This window comes from Falco cherrug, chromosome 3 (genome assembly GCF_023634085.1).
Source record: "Falco cherrug isolate bFalChe1 chromosome 3, bFalChe1.pri, whole genome shotgun sequence".
Lineage (NCBI taxonomy): Eukaryota > Metazoa > Chordata > Aves > Falconiformes > Falconidae > Falco > Falco cherrug.
This window is the reverse complement of record NC_073699.1, coordinates 96,936,740-96,952,480: the sequence shown is the minus strand read 5'-3', so window position 1 is coordinate 96,952,480 and position 15,741 is coordinate 96,936,740. Positions and strand designations below refer to the sequence as shown.

General features: G+C 39.5%; 1 protein-coding gene across 7 annotated transcripts in view; it reads right to left on the bottom strand.

Moving 5' to 3' along the window:
• The window catches only part of HIVEP1 (HIVEP zinc finger 1), a 123,202-nt gene that overhangs the window by 9,134 nt on the left and 98,327 nt on the right, over positions 1 to 15,741 (bottom strand). For all 7 annotated transcript variants that reach the window (XM_055703924.1, XM_055703927.1, XM_055703926.1 and 4 more), the window contains 3 exons: positions 9,175 to 9,308; positions 7,636 to 7,811; positions 5,523 to 5,627 (listed from right to left, as the gene is read on the bottom strand). In XM_055703924.1, the coding sequence (XP_055559899.1) occupies positions 5,523 to 5,627; positions 7,636 to 7,811; positions 9,175 to 9,308 (415 nt within the window). The remainder of the gene's footprint in view (positions 1 to 5,522; positions 5,628 to 7,635; positions 7,812 to 9,174; positions 9,309 to 15,741) is intronic.

The window sequence follows — 15,741 nt, the reverse complement described above, 5'->3', positions numbered from 1 at the left end:
GGAAAACCTTCAAGTTCTTTAGCACAATAGCATTAGTTGGAAATACCAACATCCTAGTATGTCCATTAGTGAAGTGCCTGGGGCTAAGTCCACACACAGCTTTTTCCACTTGTGATGCTATGAATTAGGTAACTGAAATAGGTCTCCTGATATACTTTAAAGTTCTTTATTTTAGAAATTTTTCCTAGAGAAATCCTTACTCTCCTTGGTTTTAACAATGGTCATCTGATTATCTTATACTGCAAAGGACTAGAAGAAAGGTTATTCAGAGTCTCAACTTACAGCTTTTAATTTTAACTGCAATAATATCACCAATTAGTCCATCACATGACCTGACCTATCAGGCCCTGCTACAGACTTAGCAATTCCTGCACCAAATCCAGTGATGAAGTTCAACGACCTACAACTTAGTCATATTTGGTTATAACTTAATAACATTTAGGTAGATTTTCCCATAAAGAACAAAATGTTCATTTTCATTCTTTCACTGGCAGGAAGACAAGAAACACCTAAAAAATTAAGTCTGGACTGATGAAGTTTTACACATTCCTAAGCAAACAGACAGTCCCGTCGGTAACTACAGGATTGCTATTAGCTCTACTTATGCAGATTAAAGATATAGCTTACATAGTATCTGTTGGTCTGTTTACTATCTATGACGTCTAAATTTAAATTTACTAAATTTATTGGCTTTTAGCATCTGAGTAATGCAAAGCAGTGTTTATTGCCTCAAATTATGGGAGTATCTTCATTTATGGATTAGTATCTACGTCAAAGCATTTAAAAATCAAGTACCTGTTCTATATTACATATACTCCATCAAACTCAAGAAAAAATACATATGTACTATGGCAATAAAAGCAGAAATATTTTTAAATATGTCATTATCATAAACTTGAAAGTAAGGTCTATATGTCATCAATACACTCCCTATTATTTTAAACAATTAAAAGCTTAGACTCGCCTTTCAGACATCGTATTAGCCTTGCAATAGACTGTTCCACAACTATTCAAACAAATTTTAAAACAGGTAAAACAAAGTCCTGTGAAACAACACTAGCACCTACATCCCAACCTGCTGTCTTCCTGTCTAAGTCTGTTCACAGGCTTTACCTGAGTGATTTCAGCCTTGCTTCAGCTGATGTCCACTGCTCATCACCATCAAACAGGACTCACAGTGACCTCTGCTGGGTTAAATTCAGACTGGTAATAGCCACTGCTCCTCAGAAATGAGAAAAAACCCCCAAAGCCTAGGGGCTTTTGACTTACATTCCTAAGGTATGGAAAGTAACAAAGTAAAACTAAACAAAAAATTAAGAGTAACCTCTGTTTAAAGAGATTATTTACACCTAAGCCTTTCTGAGTAACCTACATACTGTAAATCAACCCTAGCGCTAGGTAGTCTATTCCCAGGCTGTAGCTACTGTGGGGCTCCAGCATGCTTAATGTACATCTAGCTGACACCCACCCCCCCCCAACATTTCTTGTAAACTATAAAGAACCAGCCTTCCATACTATTTGCAAAAGGAGGATATTATTGCAAGGATTTTAATTTATTTTCACTCCTTAAATGTAGGAGCAGTAAAAACACAGAGTGAGTCATGATTAAGCTAATGAAGAGCCATGGAAACTCACTTTAAGATCTACTCTAAGTAATGTATAGCTAATTAACTTAGAACTATTGTATCTTTAGAAGGGTTTTTTTAATACTACAGAAAATGAAAGTGTTTTTTTAATATATGTGTGTGTGTGTGTATATATATTTAAATACATATCTGAAACTTACAATTAGGTCTTTTCACTGGTAAAGTAATTAATATTTTGGGATAAATTTTTCCCATAGAGACCATTTAAGTAAGTTCTGCCCATCTACTCATTTCATTATTAAATAACGATCTTGTGCAAGTTTACTCAGGCGTACCACACCTTAGCTTACATATGAAATGTTACAGGTTTAAAGTTCATAACTGTTTTAATTTGAAGAAACATAATTATTATGTTTCTAAGGCTGAATAGTAAAATGTTGGGTCAACACGACCAACGAGGATATTCCCAGTTACCGTCTGCCACACTAACCCAGTTGCCGTCTGTCACACTAAACAGCTCACCTCGCCTGACAATTTAATTCAGATATTAACATTCCTTACATTGTAACCCTGTATTGTGGTGACAAGAACATTCCACAGAGCAGAAGATGAAAGATAAATGGATGGGGGAATGGTTTTGAATACAAAAAGCCAGGCCAGAAAGTATTTACTAATACCCAAATGATGACAAGTCCAAATACAAAGAATGCTGTGTTAAAAGCTCTGATCACATATAGTCTCAGACAGCTAGAGAGCATCTTTATTTTTCCCTAGACATTACAGCACAACAAATTTTCAGCTTCTCAGATTACTGATAAAACAGGCGCTCTGTGTGTGTGTGTGTGTGCGCGCGCCTGCAGTCAGGATTGTACACTATTTTGCACTCTTTATTCAATCTTCATGCACTATTAATCTGTACTGCTATCAGCTCAAAGCTGACTTCTATGAATCTAAAAACTTACATATTCAAGTAATTGTGATGGCCTATGCTTTGAAAAAAACACCTACATAAGAATAGAACCCGGAAATTCCTTAGTAAATAAAAGGTTGGTGGCTTTGTTAAATTTCTGGCTAATTCTCTAATTCTAAGCCTGGTGGAAGACATACAGCTTAGTTATTTCAAGCAAAGATGCAGATGTTTTCCCTGCTGTAAGAATAATCAGTATTCCAAATGTTTGGATAAGCAATTAGTTAAGAGACAGACAGAGAGATATTCTATGGGCCAGGAAACAGGCCAATCTCATACAGCCTACAGGAAGAAGAATTTTTTTTTTCTGAGGTCATAATTATTTCTTATCAGATTTTCCACACTTTCCTCTACAGCATCTCACATTGCCTTCCAACCGAGGAAAGCAATGGGACGGGGCAGACCACTCCTTAAGAGAGAGATCATTTTTAACAACCACAGAACTACTCAACTACAAAATGTACATGCTTAAAGACATCATTTTTTCAAGCACCAAAAGGGTATGCAACGAGATCTGCCGGCAACACACGTCAGAAGGAGGAGGGGTGCAAGGGCCAAAGGTGTAACGCCACCAGTGCAGCTCAATACCCAAGGCCCATCATGTTCTCCTTTGTGGGTGACACACTGCTGGCAGGGCTGTCCCTAGGGCCCAGACCTGGCACGGGGGGTGCTGGCTCCAGCGTGAGTTCTGCTGCCCTGCGCTGGAGAAACGGCAGCCACAGAGGTGGTCCAAGCTACTTTGCTAACTGAGACTGACTAGATACCTCAAAAAAATAAATATATTCCATCATATTCAAACCTATTAAAAAAATTAGCATGCACAGGATTTCGTAGAGGGCAACAGAACCACCTACGTTTAAAAAAGCACATATGCAAATATATCACACTCCTTTCCCCTCCTGACTCTGCCCTAAAATTGGGCCAACAAGCAATTTTCTGAATTATGAGAAATACCTTCATGTGTGGCTAGGCGAGCTGACAGATGAAATCACATTTTTAAAGTGTACAGTTACTCACTGAATTTACATGGGTAATTGTAAGTGCCCCGTGTTACACAGCAACTGGAGAGGCTGGACTGGTTTGGCTGCAGTAAACGTGTGTTTATCACCAGTTTAATTTCCCTGCCTCTTGGACAGGACTTTTGTGCTGAGCTTTCTGCTGCACAGCTGGTTTTGCTATGGGTACCTGAGCCAGATCATTTAGAGAAGCTAGGGATTTTACCACCAAGTTGATTTTTGGTTTGGGGTTCTTGAAGAAAAATGTGTTACCTGCTCTATTATTTTTTTTTTTTTTGGAGTGGGCGGACATGGGACGACAGAGGGTGTTACAATTAAATTTCTGGAAGAATTTCAAGGATTATGTAGCAAATTCTGTTGAATGTCTTGTCTTTTTTTTTTTTCCCCCCAAAATAGAATATTTAATTTATTAAGTAATTACTGTGCTGAAGCAAAGAATGTATTTCAGGGAATATATAATATATTTATACTGGACACACCTGTACATGATATGGAAAGAGAATCCTTCTCAGCTGAATGGTCATAGAGCCAAAGGAAAGCAATCTTTCAACAAATGTTTGAAATGCCTTACTTCTACTGTGTGTAACTGAAACAACTGAAACATTTCCCATTACATTATAACCACAAATGCAATTTTTAATTTATGCAATTGGGAATACTGATTTACCAATCAATAAAATGTTTTCAGTTCCTAGTTAATGGAAATATCTGTTCAGTTGTACTTTATAAAACTAAATAAAATGCCAAATGCTACAGAACAGTACTTTAAAAAGTGACAATTTTTCTGTCATGTGAAGGCTGAAAATGTTAATGAAAACTGTCCCTCTGTGAGAAAAGGACAGTAATTTGTACTGCTGCTTATCTTCTGTGTTATTTATTTGGTACATCAAATTGCAAAGAGGGACATGTTTTTAGCTTACTAAAAAGGAATATACCGAAGAATGCCAAAAAAGGGAAAATGCAGGTTTCTTTGTACCTAGTGCACTACTGAATCATACCAGCTGAGTCATATTCCCAGCATTATTTAGAATTAGATTCAATCTGATTCGCTTATTCTGCTAGCGGTTGTCATAGGGGAGCAAGTGCATTCATCTTTCTTGCCCTTTACTGTTTAAATAAAGATCCCCACTGCTTTCTTTTCTCAAAACCTCATCCGCAATCTAATAAACTATTCCACTGAAAGAAGAAAAATAAGAGGCAAGGCAACACAACTCATCTCCCTGCTGAGAAACGGGAGGACAGAGAAAATGCTCCCGCTGCACTGAGACACGCCAAGATCCAGAACAGTCCTAACGCACAATCCTGTTCTCCATCTCACTGTGTCTGATGGAGCTACATCTTTCTTACCACGCTGAGCAAAACCCACATGAGCCTGCTTTGGCCCTCTTTGTCCTCAATCCCATCTCCTCTTCAGCACAGCCGCCTTGGGATGTGGGAAGTGCAGAATTCCATTTATTAGCAAATACATTCATTTTGATAACACTGTCATCACTAATGGAGAAGTAGAACAGGTCAAGATGAATAATGTTCGTAATTTCTAAGTGATCTCTGTCTGCTGATCTATGGCCAATTATTTGTGAAGGAGGACAGAACTCTACACTGGAAGATGATTAGCCTCCTTGCAAAGCACTCAGCTTTGACTACCTTTTTTTCTAGGCAAACAGCTGCTTTTCTGGTATTTTCAGTCTTGTCATATTTATCTGTGAAACTGATAAAGTTAAACTGCATAACATTTTGTGAAAAATTCAGCAGCAATTTATCTTTAGCATATGCTTGTCATTTCTTTTGGCGAAAGTTTCTCCAGTTTTTTTGCTCCCTTGGACTAGCTTCTAAGATTTTTCTCTATATAACTTTTCTCTGTACAAAGATTTAAAAGCTTTGGAAAAGAAAGGGTAGGAAAGCAGGATGATAATAATACAAAAAATGCAGTAAAGAAAGATTTTTATTTCTTACCAAATTCTTCTTCTCCATCCTGGTCATCTATTAAACCTACTGAGACTCCCAAATCCATGCATTTCTTGCTATGTGCCTTTGACTTCATATGTTTTGTTAAATTTCCTTAAGAAAAAAACACAAAAGAAATTAACTGCTCTGTGACTACAGAAATGTATACAAATACATGCTTAACATGTCTATATCTTATTCACCTATGTTTATAACCACCTGTATAATTTGATTTCACACTTCATAGAACCTTGCCCCTCAATGCAAGCTGTCAAGGGCTGTGGCAGGTTCACCACCCTGAATGCTACTAGCTCTCTGGCTACATTTCATGAAGTCCTTTATTGAAATAAAATAGAATAGGGTGGAAATCCTAGATGATGATGTATTTTGCATTGGTGTAAAAGACCCCTCACATATGGCAAAGTATAAAAAAGGCTGATTCAGCCTTCAAAGTCACGTTGACTGAGAACCATTGCATGAAACTAGAGTTCATATCTTGCAGTTCTTTCAGTATTTGATGGATTCTATATTTAGTGTAATCATGTTCACTGCCGACCTAAACAAATGGATTAATTTTATTCAAAATCAGAGTAGGAACGTATTTGGTCTGAATTTCAGAAGTGAATGCGTAACTGCTGAGAGGCCCCACAGGCTGCTCTCCCCTTCTCCTTTGAAAAGAAAATATGGCAAATATCATCAACAAAAGGTTAAGAGTAGATCAGAGATTTGTAAATGATGATATCTCTAAAATGTATGATACTTAAACTTCCTATTGTATCTCAAAACACTGCTTCTTTGAGGTATTTCAGTGGGAGAAATTACAGTGGGTAGAATCGTGGCTCTTCTGTGGTTACGGAATGCTTTATCCCTGCTTTGAAATGAAGGTAGTAATTCACCCCAGATTTTGAAGTAATTGTTATGAAGCTGTATGACTAGATGGACTCACAAATGGCCAATTTCCCAGCTTTACAGGCTGCATGAAGTCCTGAAGGCTGGTTTACCCAAAACCCAGCAGCCAACTGCATGACTGACTGCCAGCAGTAATGGCACCCGCCAGGCACAGCAACTGCAGAAGAGGAAACGAGTAAAAGTATCTGCTACAGCTGAAACAGGGAGAATTTCAAATGGGCCGAACTTAATTTCTTGAATTCGGCCAGCACACCTACTCTGCAGAAACCATAATCAGAATTTACTGGGTTCACACTCCGGCATTTCATCTTGAAAGTGACATGATGACCCAGCCTGTCAGGATGCAGCCACAGGTTTTAACACACCTAAAGACTATCCATCCCACTTTCTGCAGCACTGGCTTATCTCTTGGAAGTTTTCCACCCAGCTGCTGGGTACTCTTGAACCCACTAAAATTACAGATGTTTCTGAGGTTACAGCTGGGGGGGATTATTGCTAAATGACATTCAAAGCCAAGAAAAAATTTACTGCTTAGAGTATTTTTGCTGGAAGTATTTTGGCTGTGAACTTCTCCTGTCTGTTTCACTTACTTTGCGTCCTGGATCTACCACTGCTTAATATACTGCTTGCTTAAACAAGGATGCATTTAAGTATCTGGTGTAAACAGGCTTTAAAAAGTTGAGGTCTATCTTTGGGTCTTTGAAGGTCAAGTGGAAAGTGAACCTTGTCTTTCAAGGCCATAAAAAACATTTTAATATAGTGATTTAATAAAGGCCAATTTCCTTCCCTGAGCACCCAGTTGAGTGCCAACAGGAATACATATACGTCAATGTCATACCTCCAAAAGGTCACTGCTAGGGACTTAACATTCCGTGTCCCCATCCCTACTAGGATGAGCAGCTAAGCAGCTCACTTAGCTTCACCTAACTTTCATTATATTGCTGTAGGATTCCCCTCATCCCACTCTAGTTTCTCACACACTGTGGCATTTCATACCCTTCATTCATATAAAGGTGTGATTATCTGAATAAACATAGACTAAAGAAAAGAAGGCAATCAGAAACTACAAATATTTGAAGCATTAAGACAACAAAGCTCCACAGAGAGGCAACTTCTTTAGCTTATGAACTGCCAAATGTAAGAAGAAAAGAATTATACTTTACAACAGAAAGAAAAAAAAAGGGGGAAAACATGCATGGAAAAGTACCCCTACCTTTAGTTTTAAAGGAAAAGTTGCAGTAATTGCAGTGGTAAGGACGGACATCTGTATGTGTGCGAATATGCTTCTTCAGCATGCTGGGTTTCTTGCAACGTATTCCACATTCTTCACAGATGTACTTCCCCCTCCCTCTTCCCCGCACATACACATAGTCTTCATTTGACTTGTACCTAGTAACAGTACCGTAAGAGTAAGGCAATCAGTTGTTATGGGAAAATGATTCTAGTTAGAAACTCTTCTACCAGAATTTTAAAAATAATATAATAGATGACAATGACTGACTGACAAAGCCAACATGCTCTTTTCCTGCTCGACCTCTGCATTTATTCATTAAACTCGTATCTAGATTTTTCACTAGGTAATCACGGACCTGTTTAGGAATAACAGCATATCTTTTTTAATAGAGGTACCATTTGATACTATGCATTTAAAGATTTCAATTTGCAACACAGGAACACACTTTTTTAAACTGTCAGTTCTTGGAAGCAGGTTTAGGCACCATGAGGAAGCTTTAAAAGAGCATTTTTGAGGCTCTGTGTTGGATGCAGAAAAGGAACAACGTTAGTTAGGACAATGGGAAAGTCTTTAAAATTCCCCATCAATGTGCTCTGGACTCAGCCTAATGCGACTGCCTCTAGGTGGAAAAAGTCATTCAGATTTGATTACACCCTTCATATCTCCACTCAAGGACACCAAAGGTTGTGTTTAGCTTTCATGACCTCGTCCCTGGAATGTTTGGATCTGAGCAGAGACACGTACCAATGTTTCACCTGGGCAGCTGGTAATGGCTTAACTCCTAGCCTAGACTGGATTCAAACTGGGAACCAATAAATGGAAAGCCCTAGAGCCCACTACCAATTACGAGAACAATAAAATATGCACCATTTTTGCTCAAAATTTTTAGAAGTGTCACCAGCACTCTTCTGCTATGAAATCTTTTTATAACATGCTGTAAATAGCACAACACTGTGGCTAAAGCAACTGTTATTCACATCAGGCAACCCATCTGAAGTATCACAGCGCACGGACAAGGGCTCTCAGTATTTCCATAGGACTTTGCAAATCAGGAGTTCTCCAGCCCGTGTATGCCACCGCACGCTGTCAGACACTGTACCGCACTCTGCCGCTCAGCCCCCAGGCTATATCCTCTCTGGCTACAGTTACACAACCCTCCTGCAAAATAGGCATTATTTATCACGTAAGAAAAATATAGGAAAAGAATTTGCATTGGCTGTATCTAGCTGCCTTTACGGCTGATTAATGTTTGCCCTTTGGGAAAAAAAGCAAAAAGGAAAAAAAAAGAACTGCACTGCTTACTGCTCCTTATTTCATTACCCCTCCTCTTAACTCTCATGGCTCCACGCTTCTGATGACTTTCCATTTTTCTTGGAAACATAAACCAACATCCACAGACCACAATATGGGAACTGTTGTTTCAAATAAATCAAATAGGAAGCAACATCTCTTCGAAGTCTAGAATCAAGGAAAAAATATCTTCCCAATGATATTTAGTATACAAAGTACAATACTTGCCCTCCATCAAATATTTTAACTCTTCTTGGTTCAGTTTTGATAAAGGAGTTTTCTTTATCGTGCTCAGTGCTTGATTCAGAGTTTTCCTTATTGCTGAATTCAGTTGCAGTCAATTTTTTTCTATTTAATGCTCGCTGAAAGAAAATGGGATACGCATATCATTAAAATTAAAGTCTTTCATATGCCATTCAAACCTGTAAGTTACGGTGAACAAAAGCATCATAAAAGCCACAATTATAATAACTGATTTTAAAAAAATGTTAAGGTACATGAAACAAAAAATATCTTTCACTAAACTTCTTCTTTACCATCCATTGACAATTTGTGGAGTAGTTAACCTAAATGAAGATTATGGCAGAGTAGGAAACCAGGAATGCTTTCAAACTGCAGTAGGAGATGCATCTTTCCTCTTCTGTGAAGGTGAAGGTGACATTTTTTAGCTCACAGATAGCCTTCTACGGAGAAAAGATGCTTACAACCAAACCCAAGTGCTTCCTGAACGGCCACAGCTTTGCTCCTCTGCCCTGGATGCAGCAGCCGGACCACTCAGCTGGGACTCTGCAGCTGCACGATACACTGCCCCCCGCAATTTGACAAAAAGGGGCAAACTTTAGTGCACAAGCAGTTATCCGTGCCTTCTCCCCACTGCTCCAGCCCTGATGTTTCAGTAGCACATCCTTGGCTCTACCTGCCTGGGAAGAGGTGACCTGTCTCAGGTCCCACCTGCTGACCCACCACCCAGCAGCGCCTCGTGGCTGGCAGGAGCTGCTTTGCCATGGCACAGCAAAGAGGAGAAAGGTGGGAAGGAGGGGTGTACCAATGGATGATACTGACAGGTACCATTTCTGATTGTTAGTATTTTTCAAAAAATATACCTGGTTTGGTGTGGAAATTGACCGTTCCCAATTTAGTGAGGTTATTAACAGGGGCTTCAGAACCCTTCCAAAGCAGGACTCCACACCTCACTCCCACTGCCAGACCAAATTACAAGTCAAAGCATACCAGTTGTCTAGCAGAACAAAAATAAGTTTCTCCATTTCCCCTGATACATTAATTAAGGAACTTTTTTTTTTTTAAAAAAAGGAGGATGAGTTCCCCCAACATTTGCCAATTAAAATCTAGCCCTTCCAAGTCTAGGATATTTATAAAATGGGCAACAATGAAGGAATGATCCAATTAGCCGGCAATTATTACTGCTGTATTTATAAACTGTTCTACCCACATAGCTGGCACATTTACCACATTTGCTCATATTGATAAGTGAATAAAATGATGAGGGGAAAAAAAAAAAAAGCCTGGCCTTATGTTTTCTACTCATTATAAAATTTAATGCTGTAAAGCTTGCGAATTCTTGGCAAGAGGAATGACTTCGCTGGCTGACTTAAAATGACTAATGAATTACACTGGTCGTTACATATATTGAAGGGTGACATCATTCTGGCACCTAGTCCTCGCCCATGGTCCTCCATGCAGTCTCAGCCACCGCCTTTACTTCCCACCTGATGAGGAATGTGGCTGATGAGAAATTAACACAGATCAGAGGAAAAGCGTCTCCGTATTCAATCCAAAGCCCTAAAATCCGCACAGGTTGCAAGTACTACTCCAATCCGTACGCCTTCATGCAGCCCTCTGATTGATTTGGGCTGGGTTTTCAAATATCTGAGCAGTTCTACCAAAGCACACATGACAACTCTGCCTGTGTGTAGGAAGAAAGAAATTTCACCCTGCATGTTTTAACAGCATTCATACAAGGTGAAAGGAGATGATGTTCTGGAAGAGAAGTATCAGAAGTGGAGCCTACTCCAGTAACTGCAGCTCAGCGATCTTTTAGTTTCTATACGCGACATGGCAAATGAATCGCTTTTGTTTCCACTGCAAACAAAGAGTAACAAGGTGACATTTGTAATTTTACAAGAAAAGAGTAGTGGAAAACACAGAGTACATACAATAAACACAATACCACATAAATATCCCCAGCAGCTGGAATAATGCAACTTTCAAGTGCCTGATCTTTCAATTCTAAATACTAAGTATTCTTTCCAGATTTAATTTTCAGGAATGAAGAGACAAAGGAAAAAAGGAAGATTCCAAAAGCATTTGGCCCATGATGTTATCCAAACTATGGTGAAACAATGTTGTAATAAATTGTATATTCACAAAAGCATCTAGTGTGCAAAACCTAACACAAGGCCAAATACCACTGGATTCTGCCCTCAACTCCTTCTTTTTTATTAATGCGTGTTTATATACAGACCTAAGATAACCTAACACAGGTGTTCAAATTACTATTTACCTCCCACTGACATACTTTCATTTACTGGTTAGATGCTATTTTAGCACTTGTTTCAGTGTCTTAAACATACAAAATGCTGCTTATCACAGAGGTGCTCTAATAGAAACACTGAGTTTCTGTCACAAATCTACAGATACACTTGATGACAACGAACAAAGCAGTCTTCTTAGCTTTTATGAAAAATTCCAAATTGATGCTGAAAAGGGACTTGGGTCCTTTTTAACTTCTAAAGAGCAGCCAGTCTCTAAGGAGCACGGGTTTCTTGTGTGGAAATCCTTTAATGTATCTCACCTAACATCCCCCCGAACACCACACCTACTGGTGGAAAGGGTAGAAAAACGGCAGCACTGCAAAATGTTCCTCTCCACGGTTGCTTACGCCTTCCGTTTCTAACAGTCTCCTCTCCCTCTTCTCCCATAGAGACAAGGACCATGATTCATTTCTACTTTACTCATTTTGCTCCAATTTAGCTCCACTGTCTTCAATTACTGGTATAAAACTGGAAAAAAACTGCTCTTGGGGCTGCCCAGAGACCAGAGTTCAATAGATACTTCTGCTACTTTAGGACATCCCTTGGAAAAAAAAACCATCTTTGCAGCCTGAATCATCAAAGTTATAAATTTCAGGTTAGAATATTCATTAAAATTTTTTCCCATTGGCACACAACCACTTGAGGAAAATGGGTTTAATATCTTTAAACTTTTACTAACTTACACATAAAAATCTTCTGCATTTAACTACTTTCCAGTGGTGAGCTGGACTGTTGTGGCACATCATCCAAGACAGGAAAGCTTTCCAGTCAGGAGAAACTTTCCATTCCTCAGCCTATTCTTGCCCAAAAATCTTCACCCTGGGATACTGCACACATCACTGACTAACTTCAGAGAGGGGAGCCAAGAGCAATGTGGGGGGCTCAAGAACAGGCTCCTGATACACCACCAATGACTTCGCATGAGGAAAACTGGTGAAAAATAATAATAAATAGAATGGTAAAATAAAAATAGCAGGTAGAATAAGCCTTTCCTATGCAAGTGAACCTCCTGTTACATTTTAACGTGCTGTACTCATTCCAGGAGCTTCTTGCAGGGTAACATTTTGTGGTTTGTTCTCTGGATCACTGGAACGTGGCAACTTCACCTATTGCCTCTGAGCAGCGAATTGTGAAGAGCAAACAAAGTCCCTGGGTTCCTTACTGTGTGTATTTAGTTTACATGTCACTTCATTTCCCCCGGTATCTATTGTTGAAAGAATTGCCTGTTTTGTGACGGTGATTACCAGCGGTTATGCAGCAGTGAGAGATCTCTGTAAACATGACTCAGTTCTGGGGGCAACCCCAGGAACAGTTCAGCAAGTCGCTTTCTCTGGGTGAGAAGATCAGCAGTTAAAGCCCCACGAGCAGAACACACCAAATCACTCTGGAAAGGGCTACAACTGTGAGAGGAGGTGAGGCATAACAGCGCTGCATTTTTATTTTCTTTAGACATTGGATTATAGTAGCATTTAAAGCTCACCATCAGGTCAGGGTTAAAATGTGCAAACCACCTGAGCAAACACAGCCCCCAGAGACTCACAATCTAAACTGTGGTTCCTGAAGGAACTCAGGACCCTGCCAAGCACTTAAGCAGGAAATTGATCTTTTTTCTTTTTCTTTCTTTTTTTTTTTTTTTTTTTGAGAATTATTTGCTAATCTGTTTGTTGGCTTAATTTCCAAAATTAATTTCCAAAAGGATATCCATGGTTTTCCATCCTCAGGCTCAACCAGAAAAAAACAGTAGAATTACCAGGCCTGAACTGAGTGAGAAATCTGAGGTTTTGCTTTCCTTTGACACAGCTTCTGTGAGGAAGTTTCCAAGTTTGCATCGGCTGTTCCATTACCAGCTCTAACTGGAGACTGCTAATACAGAGGTTTATTGTAACAGCAGCATCACCACTCTGAAAAGCAGCTGAAAACCTGCTGCCTGAGTCCTCAGAAGGGAAAGCGAACAAATTTGGGAGATGTTGGGTCATAGTACCTATCAGGTCTTTGAAATTTTTAACTCCTGCCATCTTATATCTTGCTTGTACAATCTGAGATGCCAATTAAACTTTAATTGGTGCTTTCTCGCTGCACTTTCTTCCTTCATAATGGCTCTGAGTAAAGCTTGTAAATCAGCCGCAAGCAGAGCTGAAGAACTCTTCATTTTCACCATGCTTGTGTGCTTCATTCAAAGCATCATAAAGAAAGACTGAAGAAAGATTAGTAACTGTGGCTCTTTTGTGGCAGAAGCACTGTAAATGTACCTGACAGCTGCCTATTACAGCATTTAAGTACTCCTAGAGTGTTTAAAAGGGTGCTGTCAAAATATTTTTTCAAAATATTATTATCCATTATTTATATTCTAAACTGAATTTGTTTATAGACAAAATTGGTTCTTCAACAGGCATGCTGTAGCTTTGTTATCAGAGAATTTCTTCTGATAGGTTTCTTTAAAAGTAAAACAAACATGAGTCAGTGGCACAACTGATGTGAGACTTGCCTTAGAATCGCTCAACTACATGCAATGAAAAAAGCTAAACCTTTTAATCCCTTTTTCCTTTTTGATTTAGCACTATTTAAATACAACATCTCATAAAGTGTATGAGGGAGCAGGCTGGAAAAGGCAGTAAGAGTTTAAACAAAGGCAGCACGCTAATACGGAACCAACAATTCAATCCAATTACAGCAGCAATACAAAGCCAGCAGCCTGCATGTATTTTCTGCACAAAACATTACGGATGAAGTTTTGCCCTCCAATAGCAATGTTAGCAAAGTCTCCCACTGATTCCAGGAGGGCCAAGTTTAACTCTAATGCTCTTTTGGCCTTTGGGTTTCAGCGTACCTTCTCGACTCCCCCTATCATTCTGAAACTACCCCTTTCACTTACAGTTTCTCATCCTATTGCTCTTTTTCCCACTGATGACTTTGTATCTTAGCAAAACGTTTAGCAAACACAGAAACACCCCAGGGTGACCGATGACAGCAGTCTGTCGCTCAGTCTCTGTCAGACGCAGTCTCTGTCACTCAATATCCACAGAAATAATCTTTTTCCAAGGCTGTGGTATGCAACTGCCTGACCTACGGACCCTGATTTCCAGCCCAATGCCCAGGAAATTTTGCTGATGGCAGGCTGCAGGATTAGGACAAATTGCAATTGTTTTTACACACATGCTGTCCCACCCCCACCCACCCCCCAAAAAAATTTTCTATGTCATGAAGGACTTCGGAGAAAGGGAGGTCCATGGCTAACACCCCAGTTTTGCCAGCTTCAGAAAGAAGTTTGGCATCAAAGACATGGCAACCACAGCAAAGAGGAAAGAAGAGCGCGAAATTGGGCTGTACGCTTCAGAAAGCTTTACAGCTTCACGAGACGGGACATTAAAAGCTAGTACTGGGCCCATTAAATAGACACATGGACACCTGCTGCCACAGTATAGGGCAGAGAGCCATCTCTACCCATTCACAGAGACGGTTCAGTCACTAAGGAATGCCAAATCCAGTGCAAACCAGCACAGCTTTGATCCTGTCCATACAAAACCACCCAGTGAGTGAAACCCCGATGACACGTGTGCAGCCCCGAGGCAGGTAAGGGCATTGCCCGTGACTACGCTGCTCTGCCCCATCCGACTCCAGAATGATGCCGTGTTTTAAGTGGGTCACAACCACTGCCTGGAGTATATTCCACTGCGCAAGGTTTAAAGTCATCTTTGAAGCCGTATCAATCCCAGAAGTTGTCACTGGTTTTATGGCAGCTGTAATTTGGCTTTAAACTTTGCTATTTTTTGTCATTATTTCACACCTCAAATTAACCTAGGCGGGAGAAAGGGACTGGTATACGGCTCCTCTCACAGCTGGATGATCAGCGATGGTGAGAAACATTTTCATGGCGCATCCACGGACACCTGTTCAGGCTGAGCACTTTTATAACAGAAAACACTAGCTGACTTTTAAGGCAAAATATGCAATTACGATCTTAAATTAACCTGTTCTAAGTTAAAAGTGTTTTAAAAATATTTGTATCGTAACTATTTTTGTTCTAGCCTTTGCATTTAAAAAATACCCAAACACATTCCTGCCATGATGAACACTTCATATACAGATTTAAATCCAGGAACTAATATCCATGAAAAGCAATAAATCCTTATGAACAGGTTTCTTAATGGACTTACTTAGGATCTTTTTTAGCAGTCTGATCCAGCATAACTAAAATAAATAAGCACATATACTATACCTGTCAGGCATATCACATTCTCTAAAA